Below are 13474 nucleotides of genomic sequence, written 5' to 3'. Positions count from 1 at the left end.
GCTCTAGGTACTGTATGCAGACACTGGGGAGAACAGAACAATTGGGCATGTTGAAATTTAACATGCCTACTGTTCTTTTTCCTATTATCTGCCAATCGGGCAAGTTGGTACACCGCCACACAAGCAATTGGCGGATTTAGGCGACACTCGTTTAATCTTTTCACACCAAATTTTGATTCCATATTTAGAAAAACTGAAGTATGTTAAATTCTTCATCTCCATGTAAAATATGTGTTTAAAGTATGCAAATATAAAGCATTGTGGTTACGTAATGCACCCATTGATTGTAATGAGTAGAAATATCATACTCATCATCGTCTATCACCGTAAACATGTTCTTTGGAGGATACAGAAGCACGGTGGATGACAATATTTGGCCTTTAAAGAAAACGGGACATATCGACATAGAGGTGGTTAAGTATTCTCTTTTGGACTACCTTGGCCCATTACGGTCAATGGATACACAGAGAAAAACATTTGAAAAACAATATATTGAGTAGATTTGAGTCCATTACATTGTTTTTTTTTTCTGTCCACAGTTTTCCATATTTTATACAGCTCAAAAACAAGCAGCCTGTTTCTCTAAAGAAATGGGAGGTATCAATGCCATAACGCCCACCAGATCCGCTTTAAGAAGACAGGTTCCTTATAAGAGAGCTGTACAGTGGACTTATAAAATTGTTTATTGTAGCAGTCGGACATACATTAATGATACATGAACACTTTATAAAAATAGAAATAATAGCTTCTCTCCATGGATCTTATTATCTAAGGCTCATGGCACATGTGGCCTCCTTGTATGTCTCCATTATAACGTTCTCCACAGTTGCTCCAGTCTTCACATGGCCATCTGTGCTGTGAAGAACCCTGCCCATAATTAACTATAAATAGTTACGAAGGATTAATCCCGTCACACTGCACATGTTGTCCACTTCAAGAAATATATATATACGTAATATGTAAAAAAAAGTAAATTATTTTACTTATATATTATACCAGGTGCTCCAGTAGTAAGTAGTTATCATCTCAGGTCCAGGGTTTGGAAATTCTACTTCTGGTCCTGTGCACGACACAAGAGAAAACTAAGTGTGTCAGCACATGATGAGCGCTGTGTATGAATGACTGATCATTTCAGTAGCCGGCCACCATCTTTGTCTGTGCCACGGTTGGTGAAATGAAGGAGAGCTGGCGATTGCGAGGTTGGCTGGCTTACTGAATGGAGCAGTCAGCCAGCCCCCTTCTAAAATAGCATTGATCCTATACTGACACAGGAAACCAGCTGCATAATCCAGGAGTGGAGGGGATGACAAGGTAGATAACTTACTTTTTAGTGGTTAGCACTGCAGCCTTGCAGCACTGGGGTCCTGGGTTCAAATTCCACCAAGGGCAACATCTGCAAGGAGTTTGTAAGTTCTCCCTGTGTTTGCGTGGGTTTCCTCCAGGTTCTCCGGTTTCCTCCCACATTCCAAAGACATACTGATAGGGAATTTAGGTTGTGAGCCCCATCGGGGACAGCGAAGATAATGTGTGCAAACTGTAAAGCGCTGAGGAATATGTTAGCGCTATATAAATAAAGAGATTATTATTATTATGCAATTTTACATCATTTATGTTTTACTGAACAACACTTTTAAAGCAATATTTTTATTTGATTCTATTTCTTCAGCAACAGAAATGTTCTATAGTCCTCTGCATCCTACCCTGTGAATATTCCATGGTGGACACTTTATATTCTGTCTGTGTTGCGTCTCACCTCCTTGTGTCTTGTGTTGCACAAACCAGATTGTAGGTTTCATCGTAATCAACATCATCATTCTATTTACAGCTGTATAAGTAGGTCACCGGTGAGGAGTTACTGGTTCTTCTTGACACTCCAGATTGGGAACAGTTGAGCCTCTCACAAATGCGCTAATGTGACTTGAACTGTTGAGAGATATACGCTACGTCCCGGATGCACCAATATAGAATAGAGCGTAAAAATAACAAAATAAGGGCTTGTTCAAGCAGGAGGCCATGCTTTACGTATAATTACTGTGTAAGGTGCAGGCTGACTGTTACAAGGTAGCTGATTATATCCCTTTAGTTTTCTTTCTCTGTGTTCACTGCTGTTCAGTGAGGTCTCATAGCAAAATCCATCATAAATTAAAAGGGCTCGTCTCATCTAATTAATTGGGTAATATTGCAAAGCGCTTATAAAAACAAGCAACTTTGCAATTTACTTCTTATTAAAAATTCTCTCTGTTCTCCAGAACAGATTGCATTTTAATTCTGTAGTATATTGCTTATGGCCTAGGTTACTGGCCACTTCAAATGTAGCCGGTTTCCTAGGCAATATGGGTGCCTGCAAGCTGTTATCTATGCGGCTTACGTGCTCTGCTCTGAAATTGGCTGGATCGCTCTTCCATTGCTGACTCTGCCAAGAGCACACCGCCCCACCGGCAAACAGGAAGCTGAAACGCAGAGGAGCGGTGCACTACTGAAGATAAGAACTTGAGACAGACCCTCTAAAGAGAACTTGTTGGCTGCAAAAACACTATTTCACCACAGATATGGGATTAAATTGCAGGTATATGGCATTAAAATCCTTACTGGAGCCGCAGCTACAGGGAGAAAATGAAGTTATATCCTCCCTGCAGCCAAGAGGGTGGTTACATTCACACTCGCTATGCGTGCCTTGTGTGTATGCAGAGCTTGCTGTCAATGAAATTTCCGGGGAGTGATTACGGTGCGGTCACTGTATGCTGAGCAGTGACTGTAACCGCTCCCTGCACCGCCCCTATGATTGGAAGGGAGCGGCCGCACGGAAGATGTACGTTTATTTTCTGTCGGTGGCCGCATCACCGCAAGGCGGCCAGACAGGATTGTTTTGGAACACAACAGGATCTTTTTAACTCTGTCCTAAAGAGGAACCAGTGAAATTGTATTGTGTTGTGTTGTGTTGGGCTGTGAAATGAGACATATGCCGAGGTGATGAGGCCTCATAGTAAAGGTTATGGTGCTAGTAAACAATGCCATACACCTAACCAACTACTAACCGCATCGCTCAAGGTGCCGACTACTGCTTGTTCTGTCTCGAATATTACATAAGCCCTTGAGTGAAAATTGGAGCTCGGTGGGAATAACAGTCCTAAGAGAATTTTGACACAATGATGGATACTGTCAAAAGCTTTATTAAACACCATATTTTCCTAAAATGAATGACTTAAATGGTCCCTTGTTTCAACTAACTGTGCATAAATCAATAGTACAAGTAAATATAGGAAAGTTTGCAATATATTTTATCAGCAAAATATGCTACTTTCTCCACTTATGAGCCACTTCATGGGGGGATGCCCCATGACTCCTGAACACATCATTCACTCTGAAATACAGCTAAAATCTTTCTTTCTAAAGACCAGAATAACGGCAGCTCACTATGATCAGATACAGACGCCTATTGAAGTCTATGAAGGAGAAGGAGTGAGGCAGAGTGAGATGGGGAGACCCAAAGATCACGTTGCTGCTTTCTATTGTGTCTGTCACACCCCAGTGCTGGATGCACATTCCACTGCTCAGTACTTGGTAGACCTAGAATCCCTTATGAATCAGTGTGTTTTGTAGAGAAAACCTCATATCAGTTGATTCCCACCTACTAGCTCAGAGAAAACTGAAAATTAGAGCTGTCACCTGAAAAGGAGAAAACTGATGAAAATGTAAGGTGTAATTCATAATAGCATTGTTCCTCTTATATACACACAACACCTTGTTCCAAAAACTCACCGGTCATGTCGTCTTTTAATATGATGTTTGTGTCTTGTTTCCTGGATCTGACTTGTCTGTATTCAAAGAATGATCAGAGGAGATGTCCTTGTGCTGGGTGGTCCTTGTAATCCTGCCAACTTTAGATATTTAACCAAGAAAAGACTGGAGACTCCAGATCAGTAGAGTGTCATAATCACCATTGCAGCTGGTATCTTCCTTGTATGTGGCGGAATAGTAATGTTATCTTTTGTTTTCCTTTTTCTGTTTTGTTTGTGTTAGAGGCTCAGTCAGGTCATGTTGTGTCTCTGAAGGACTATTTATGTGGGTTACACAGGAAAAAAAGGAGACCAAATTCAGTGCAATCTGATAAATTCAAATTGTTTACTTTTCACAAATTTGCACAAATTTTGCGTTTTTAAACTGCATCAATAATAATTTGCTAACACTCCTATTCTCAAAATTGGATGCTATTGCTCATGGAAACAGGTACCAGAATTGGATTCTGCCGCTGCGGCTGTGGAGAACCCTGTAGCTTTCCTGCGCTATTACCTGATACATTGAGCAATTACAATGATGTCAATATATTTGCCAGTTTAGTATAATCAGTTCCCTAAGTTAGTTTTACCAAAGTAGATCCTAGTGAATACTAGGGACTGGATCTCATGGTGCAGTCTCTTTTTTTTGTTAATAGTTTACTTGGCTGAACCCGGATTGTTATTGCACTTCCTCCTGCCTGATTCATTATCTTTCGTTCTCACTGGCAGAATAGCCGGTTTTTCTCCATGTCCTAGAGGTGCGGGCAGGCTGGGTAGAGTTTCCGTCTTTTCATCGGGTAACATTTGCAGCTGTTAGGTAACCTCCTGCTAGACTAGGTGTGTTTATGGATCTGCAAAGCTCAGCGCACCATGAACAGGCTTTAACATGTCTTGTCGCCCAACAGTCACATCTGATCTATTGCGCCAGAGACATTGATAAGACATACGGAAACTTGACTTCACCTCTTTGCACACTTTCACGGTGTACTTTGGCCAAAAGACAATATTAGCAATTAAACTAACAAATGTTGACACAGGATATTTTCTGTTTAATCTGATTAATAACGCAGACTGAGATGAGGAATGAGATTACTTAACTCCATGTTCAGACTGGAGATACACCTTGGCATATCCACTGTCGTAGGGATGGTACGCGCTACTGTTATTGACTTTGAAGGATCTTTACAGATGTAAAATCCAAGTTTCTGATGATTTTGTCCGACTTGTGCAGAATCTTTTGTACTGTTCAGCCCCATAATACTCAGGCAGTGACAGATTAGTGAAGTAGTAGTATTATACATACACCCATGATAGGATGATGCAGGCGCCTGCCTCTTCAGTGAGGTGTTCAATCAGTGTCTTAGGCTACTTTCACACTAGCGTCGTACTCAGCCCGTCGCAGTGCTTCGGGCCGACGTACCGACGCATACTGTGGAAGCGCCGCACAACGGGGGCAGCGGATGCATTTTTCCAACGCATCCGCTGCCCCATTGTGAGTTGCGGGGAGGTGGGGGCGGAATTCCGACCACGCATGCGCAGTCTGAAATGGCGGACACGACGCTCAAAAAAAGTTGCAAGCAACGTTTTTTTGTTTGGACGGTCCGCCACAACACGACGCAACCATCACACGACGGTTTGCGACGTGTGGCAATGCGCCACAATGCGTCGCTAATGTTAGTCTATGGGGAAAAAACGCATCCTGCAGACAACTTTGCAGGATGCGTTTTTTCCCCAAAACGACGCATTGCGACGTATCCCAAACGACGCTAGTGTGAAAGTAGCCTTAAGGGAACACCAACCTGTCTCACCTTTCTAAAAATCACAGTCAATATTCTATAGCATTCGGGTAAAGCCAACGAGCCGCCAAAGAGGCTTCTAACGCAACAATAGTCTCTGTCTCCTCCAGTTATAATAATCAGATTTTTCTAAAAGTACATTTAGGAGAACTTCTAATTTTACCTTCCACCTCAGATCTAGCCTTAGTTACAAAGCTTTAAATGTGAGGCTGTACTCACTGACAGTGTGTACAGGACGTAGTGAAGGTACAGGATCCATCTCTGTAAACGTTAATGTGTAATGGTTTGGGTTGCACACATCTCAGAAAGGGAAATGGCACAGTATATAATCCAGTCATTATTTCTGGTGCTCCACAGAATGACACATCGCTTACTCAACTGCAGCGTCAGTAGATCTCTCCACTCCTGCCAGAGCTTCTGCTGGATGAAGTGGGTGTCTCAGCAGGATTCTGGCACATTGCGAGCTGTCAGTCAGTAAAGTGCACTAAATGAGTCAAACCTTCATAAGTTTGAGTTTTCTGACATATCCTTCCCCAAGTTACCCAGAGGGTGGTCATGCTTTGATGTGACTGAGTCACCAGATCAGCTCTATCCTCTCAGTGACAAAGCCCCTACCTTGGCACCAGTGGCCATTACTTTGAGTGTCTGACTACTGTTATCTGTAATTGCAACATGTTTGCATAACAAAAGCCTCAGACTTTTCATGTCTACATTTCTTTCTGTTTCCTGGGGCTGCCTATACAGAGAAATAGTGATTTATCATTAAATAAAAGCTGCCGCTTCACAAGAGACAAGAGTTTACTCCAATGCAACATAGAACAAATCCTAAATTCAAGCGATCTTTAGGCTAAGTTCACACTAGGCGTTTTTTGCTGCGCTTTTTTATCTACAGCAAAAACTGTGTGATTGGGAGGAAAGATGCTGCGGCAAAAATGCAAGTTTTGCTGCGTTTTTTTGCGGCATTTTTGGTGCGTCTTTTAAATCTTTTTTTATTATTATTATTATTATTATTATTATTAAATTCAGTGGGTGAAAAACGCTGAAAGAAGTGATATTCTCTTTGTCCAAAAACATGCAAAGCACAAAATACCGATGACAAAAAAACCAAGGTGTGTGCATGAGATTTCTGAAATCTCATAGACCTAGCTGGTACTGAAAAACACAGCTGAAAATTAGCATAAAAAAGCTTCAAAAATGCTCAGTGTGAACGTAGCCTTAAGCCCATGATAAGATGGCCAAATGATGGGTCAGTGTGCTGTGAATGATAACCTGTGTGCCTCTGCACGCCTGAGATTTTTCACACAAACCCTTGGTTGGTGTGAAAATAATTGCAGCCTGCATTAGTCTGGTCCATTTTACGTTTTTCTAGACTAGTGCAGACTAGACTAGTATTTTTTTATTATTTATTTTCCAACCAGTTATTTGTTCAGTATTAACATATTCATTTCTTTCTATTTTCTTACAGTCACATGGAGAAAATTACAACATGGCAAGACCCCCGCAAGACCATGACACAGCCAATGCCTCATATGAACCACCATCCTGTTACCACGTCTACCCCGATAAGTCAGAGATCACTGGCAATGTCTCAGCCCAACCTAGGTATGTTTTCCTGACACTGTACCGTGCTAGCCAGTAGACCAATATTAACATTCGGGCGTCCTCAGTGGTTGACACCTTCTAATGGCTGATGGGCATTACATGTACCAACCTCTGAAATGGCAACCAATGCCCAGAATGTCTCTAGCCTCCATGGGCTACGGCTACTATGAGCAGTCAGCAATATGAGCTGTAGCTTTAGCTCAGATATAACATTTTCCAAAGCTTGTGACTTTTCTACTCCAGAAAAGAGACATAAAATTTTTTAATAAATTATATTTTATAATTATATAGCTCTTTATTTATCAGAACTTCAAAACGGGCTTTGTTGCTCATAGCAACCAATCATTTCTTCAACTATTTTCCAGAAATGAAAATTGAGCACTGATTGGTTGCTATGGGCAGCTTTACTGTTGGAGAGTTTTGATAAATGAGGCCCCTGTAGACTTTGTTGCCTGTAGTAACCAATAGCAGCACAGCTTTCATTTCTTATAGTGCTCTTGAGAAATCGTAGCTGCAATGTGATTGGTTGCTGTGGACAGCAAAAAATGTTCTTTTTTAAACAGTTTCATAAATCTTGCCCCTTACACGTAATAGCATAAGACACATGACGTCACTATGTGATTGGTGACAGCTCTTCTGTATATTTCTATGCTCCATTTTATTACTTTGCAGACATGAAAAGTAACTCAGATTTCATGAGCTGATTGATTTGTCTTCCGCCTTTGGACTGTTAGGCTACGTTCCCACAATGAGCTTTTGGTGCGTTTTTTATGTTGCAGAATTTCTGCACCATTTCTGCACCCATTATTTAAATTAGTTTACTTGCGTTTTTGTGTGCGTTTTTAACATGTGTTTTTATTGCATTTTTGACACTGTGTTTTTTGTCTCTTGTTGGTATGTCATGCTTTAAATAAAGCTGCTTTGTTTTTGATCCTTCCTGGTATTTGGCTTTGACAAAATTTTATTGATAGACTTGGGTGCGGATTAGATGTGTTTTTCATGCGATTCCGCTGTGGAAAGACTCTAAAAACGAATTTGCATTTTTGTAACCTGCGAAATCTCTGATTTTTACCTCAGACCGTGTTGGTCCAAGGAAAAAATCACAGCATGCACGATTTGCCTCCAATTATTGGATCACACTCGGCCATTCATATCTGTGGGTCCGTGGAAAAAATTGGACCTTACTCTGAAGACATCCGAATGCTTTCTGATTTTCACTGACTGACAAAAAGCAGAAGATGGATTTTTTTTTTATTAGTCTCCACATCCTAGAAAATCGGATCAAACTCTGATCAGGGTGTGACTAGCATAATCTAGCCGATTGTTTCGGTTGTGTGACCCTAGCCTTAGTAAAAGTAGTCTACTCCATGGCCTGCAGTTGTTTATGGCTTCTCAGTCAGATGTCTCATACTTCTAACCAGACATATATTTCCAGTTGCATTGGAGCCAGAGCAGGCCTTGCCAGCATCCTAGTAGACTTTTCAAGAAAATAATGAAAAATGCAGATCGAGTTAAACTAATTTCTTGGCCAGGACCCCAGAACCCACTTTGAACTGTTCCATCTTGAAAGAAATGGCAGCCTACACCTATGTCTTTATCCTCCCGATTCCCTTCCTAGTCTTGGAAGTGGAACATGTCTTTCTTTTGAAGGTCTGCCATTCCCTGGCTCAGAGAGATTGATCCTCCACATATAATGGGGAACATGTGTGTCTGGAGCTGAAATCCTTATTTATAACATGGAAAATGTAGTGTGCTTCGTACCGTCTGGCCCCCTGGCTCGTACTCCATCTTGGCATTGATCGAATACACATAAGCACTTATAAACATTTTATCAAAATAATATGAATGTGACTAAGCAATACCACATCCTTACATGACTGCGAGCAAATACAAACCTCAGGGGAGAGGTCACGTAATCTTTACCAAAGCCGCGAAACCTGCTTTCTTCCCGACTCTTTGCTTCCTTCTACGGCAAGCTGTTCTCAACGACTTTTCGAAAACACGGAGTGTTTATCCCAAACCCCATCTGTTAGCAATTAGGTGATGTTAATTTTGGATGCCAGTAATGACTGTACTGCGGCTTTTGTTTTATTCGGACGGTAAAATACCAGATTAAGTGTCGTTTCTTTTGAAGTAGACCGGTAGAGTAAAAGTGAAAAATCTAGACATGAAGAACAGAGTCCATATTAAACTGCAGTAATGTGAGGTCTGGGGAGCAGCAGGTTGTAGGCGTCATATTTTAGTGTGCTTCTGAGCAGTTGTTTGTATCAGTTGGTCCTAACATTGGTGGGTGATCTCATTACACATTCCACTCTGGAACATTATAAAAGTGAGTAATACCATGCTTCAACTCCAAATGGTCTGTATGGCGATGATCTATGGAAGACAAATCGAGGAATGTTTCTGGCTGTTGGCATCATTACAGCAGGTTACAGTACAAGTATAATTGTTGTACTGGAGATCGTAGTGAAAAAAGTGTTTGAAAGAATGAGGATCCAAGGGCTGTCAATTATGTTGAAATAATCATCAATCTTCAAGACCCCATACACATTAGTTTTAGTTGGCCAAATCATCCAATTATCTAATGTGTATGAAGGCCTTCAGATTCTGAAATATGATGTCATTGAATAGAAGGATAGATTTGTTCTCCCTGGAGATAAGCCGCCCACAGAGGTGGCTGGCTTTTGCTTAAAGAGTTAACTCTTTTTATTCGCTTTTCCTAAATGAATAGTATTCATGAAAATAATAAAATTTATAATATATTTTATTAGAAAAATCTTCTTCTTTTGCGTTCCTTGACTGATGATTCAACCTCAAAGTTCTCATTTCATTCGGAAAATCTGTCCTCATTGAAAACAGATTTTCCCATTACCGAGATAGATGACAATTGGTGCTCATAAAGTTCTATGGAGAACTGTAAGAGTAGTTTTTGGAGAACTTGCAGCAGATTGTCTGTGTCTGCCTCCAGCTCATCCATTTTCCTCCCTTCTTTATGGAATTTTAAAAACACCAACATCCATCGTTTCTTGCTAAAATGAAAATCTGTCTTTACAGATACAGATTTTACCCATGAATTTAGAGTAAAAGAACAATTCAAGAGGAAAGGGAAGCAGTTTTTTTCTGATAAGATATAACACAAAGTTGCTTATTTTCATTGCTAAATAAAAAGTTAAGATGGATGTTACTCTTAAGCCCTCCCCCTTATATTGGCCGAACCCAACTATATCAATGGGTTTGGCTAATAAACTGTGTATGGCGGTCCTGACAAATTGATTGCCAGAGGATTTACCGATCCGGTATGTCCGATTTCAGACTTCGGATCTTTATGCTCTCCTGTAAATAAGCTACCACCAGACATGTCTGATGGCTGTCGTATAGAGAAAGTAGGAGCATTCTGCTGAACAACCATTGGTATGGAAAAGCTGGCTGCCTGCCGAACCATCATCAGGCTGCCTGCCGAACCATCATCAGGCTGCCTGCCGAACCATCATCAGGCTGCCTGCCGAACCATCATCAGGCTGCCTGCCGAACCATCATCAGGCTGCCTGCCGAACCATCATCTGGCTGCCTGCCGAACCATCATCAGGCTGCCTGCCGAACCATCATCAGCCAGCATCCATCTAATATGCATGGAGGCCTTTATTCTCCTCTACTCATATACAGCACATGAACTCCCGACTGATCTAGACCCCATTATTGACAATGCCAAAAGCAGCTTTAACCCCTTCCCGACCTGTGACACAGCGTATGCGTCATGAAAGTCGGTGCCAATCCGACCTGTGACGCATATGCTGTGTCACAGAAAGATCGCGTCCCTGCAGGCCGGGTGAAAGGGTTAACTCCCATTTCACCCGATCTGCAGGGACAGGGGGAGTGGTAGTTTAGCCCAGGGGGGGTGGCTTCACCCCCTCGTGGCTACGATCGCTCTGATTGGCTGTTGAAAGTGAAACTGCCAATCAGAGCGATTTGTAATATTTCACCTAAAAAAATGGTGAAATATTACAATCCAGCCATGGCCGATGCTGCAATATCATCGGCCATGGCTGGAAATACTAATGTGCCCCCACCCCACCCCACCGATCGCCCCCCCAGCCCCCCGATCTGTGGCCCGCTCCCCTCCGTCCTGTGCTCCGCTCCCCCGTCCTCCTGCCCGCTCCCCCCGTGCTCCAATCATACCCCCCCGTGCTCCAATCAAACCCCCCCGCACTCCGATCCCCCCCCCGTGCTCCGAACCACCCCCCCTGCACACCGATCCACCCCCCCTGCACACCGATCCACCCGCCCGCACACCGATCACTCTCCCCCATGCTCCGATCCCTCCCCCCCGTGCTCCGACGCCCCCCCGTGCCCTGATCTCCCCCCCCTGTGCCCTGATCTCCCCCCCTTATACTTACCGATCCTGGCGGGGTCCCGTCCGTCTTCTTCCCCGAGCGCCGCCATGTTCCAAAATGGCGGGCGCATGCGCAGTGCGCCCGCCGAATCTGCCGGCCGGCAGATTCGTTCCAATGTGAATTTTGATCACTGTGATATAATCTATCACAGTGGTCAAAATAAAAAAACAGTAAATGACCCCCCCCATTTGTCCCCCATAGATAGGGACAATAATAAAATAAAGAATTTTTTTTTTTTTTCACTAAGGTTGGAGTTAGAACTAGGGTTAGGGGTAGGGGTAGGGGTAGGGGTAGGGTTAGGGGTAGGGTTAGGGGTAGGGTTAGGGGTAGGGTTAGGGTTTCGGTATGTGCACACGTATTCTGGTCCTCTGCGGATTTTTCCGCAGCGGATTTGATAAATCCGCAGTGCTAAACCGCTGCGGATTTATGGCAGATTTACCGCGGTTTTTCTGCGCATTTCACTGCGGTTTTACAACTGCGATTTTCTATTGGAGCAGTTGTAAAACCGCTGTGGAATCCGCAGAAAGAAGTGACATGCTGCGGAATGTAAACCGCTGCGTTTCCGTGCAGTTTTTCCGCAGCATGTGTACAGCGATTTTTGTTTCCCGTAGGTTTACATTGAAATGTAAACTCATGGGAAACTGCTGCGGATCCGCAGCGTTTTCCGAAGCGTGTGCACATACCTTTAGAATTAGGCTATGTGCACACGGTGCGGATTTGGCTGTGGATCCGCAGCGGATTGGCCGCTGCGGATCCGCAGCAGTGTTCCATCAGGTTTACAGTACCATGTAAACCTATGGAAAACCAAATCCGCTGTGCCCATGGTGCGGAAAATACCGCACGGAAACGCTGCGTTGTATTTTCCGCAGCATGTCAATTCTTTGTGCGGATTCCGCAGCGTTTTACACCTATTCCTCAATAGGAATCCGCAGGTGAAATCCGCAGTAAATCCGCAGGTAAAACGCAGTGCCTTTTACCCGCGGATTTTTCAAAAATGGTGCGGAAAAATCTCACACGAATCCGCAACGTGGGTACATAGCCTTAGGGTTAGGGTTGGGTTGGAATTAGGGTTGTGGTTAGGGTTAGGGGTGTGTTGGGGTTAGGGTTGTGGTTAGGGGTGTGTTGCGGTTAGGGTTGTGGTTAGGGTTACGGCTACAGTTGGGATAAGGGTTAGGGGTGTGTTGGCGTTAGAATTGAGGGGTTTCCACTGTTTAGGCACATCAGGGGGTCTCCAAACGCAACATGGCGCCACCATTGATTCCAGCCAATCTTTTATTCAAAAAGTCAAATGGTGCTCCTTCCCTTCCGAGCCCCGACGTGTGCCCAAACAGTGGTTTACCCCCACATATGGGGTATCAGTGTACTCAGGACAAACTGGGCAACAATTACTGGGGTCCAATTTCTCCTGTTACCCTTGAGAAAATAAAAAATTGCTTGCTAAAACATCATTTTTGAGGAAAGTAAAATGATTTTTTATTTTCACGGCTCTGCGTTGTAAACGTCTGTGAAGCACTTGGGGGTTCAAAGTGCTCACCACATATCTAGATAAGTTCCTTGGGGGGTCTAGTTTCCAAAATGGGGTCACTTGTGGGGGGTTTCTACTGTTTAGGCACACCAGGGGCTCTGCAAACGCAACGTGACGCCCGCAGACCATTCCATCAAAGTCTGCATTTCAAAACGTCACTACTTGACTTCCGAGCCCCGACATGTGCCCAAACAGTGGTTTACCCCCACATATGGGGTATCAGCGTACTCAGGACAAACTGGGCAACAATTACTGGGGTCCAATTTCTCCTGTTACCCTTGAGAAAATAAAAAATTGCTTGCTAAAACATCATTTTTGAGGAAAGAAAAATGATTTTTTATTTTCACGGCTCTGCGTTGTAAACGTCTGTGAAGCACTTGGGGG

General features: G+C 43.2%; 1 protein-coding gene across 1 annotated transcript in view; it reads left to right on the top strand.

The window, feature by feature from the left end:
- Nucleotides 1-13474, top strand: part of WWTR1 (WW domain containing transcription regulator 1) — a 119886-nt gene that overhangs the window by 59416 nt on the left and 46996 nt on the right. Inside the window, exon 2 of the mRNA XM_069727625.1 lies at nucleotides 7038-7174. Within this exon, the coding sequence (XP_069583726.1) occupies nucleotides 7038-7174 (137 nt within the window). The remainder of the gene's footprint in view (nucleotides 1-7037; nucleotides 7175-13474) is intronic.

Source organism: Ranitomeya imitator, chromosome 5 (genome assembly GCF_032444005.1).
Source record: "Ranitomeya imitator isolate aRanImi1 chromosome 5, aRanImi1.pri, whole genome shotgun sequence".
In the NCBI taxonomy this organism is placed as follows: domain Eukaryota; kingdom Metazoa; phylum Chordata; class Amphibia; order Anura; family Dendrobatidae; genus Ranitomeya; species Ranitomeya imitator.
This window is presented reverse-complemented; position numbering and strand designations above follow the sequence as displayed.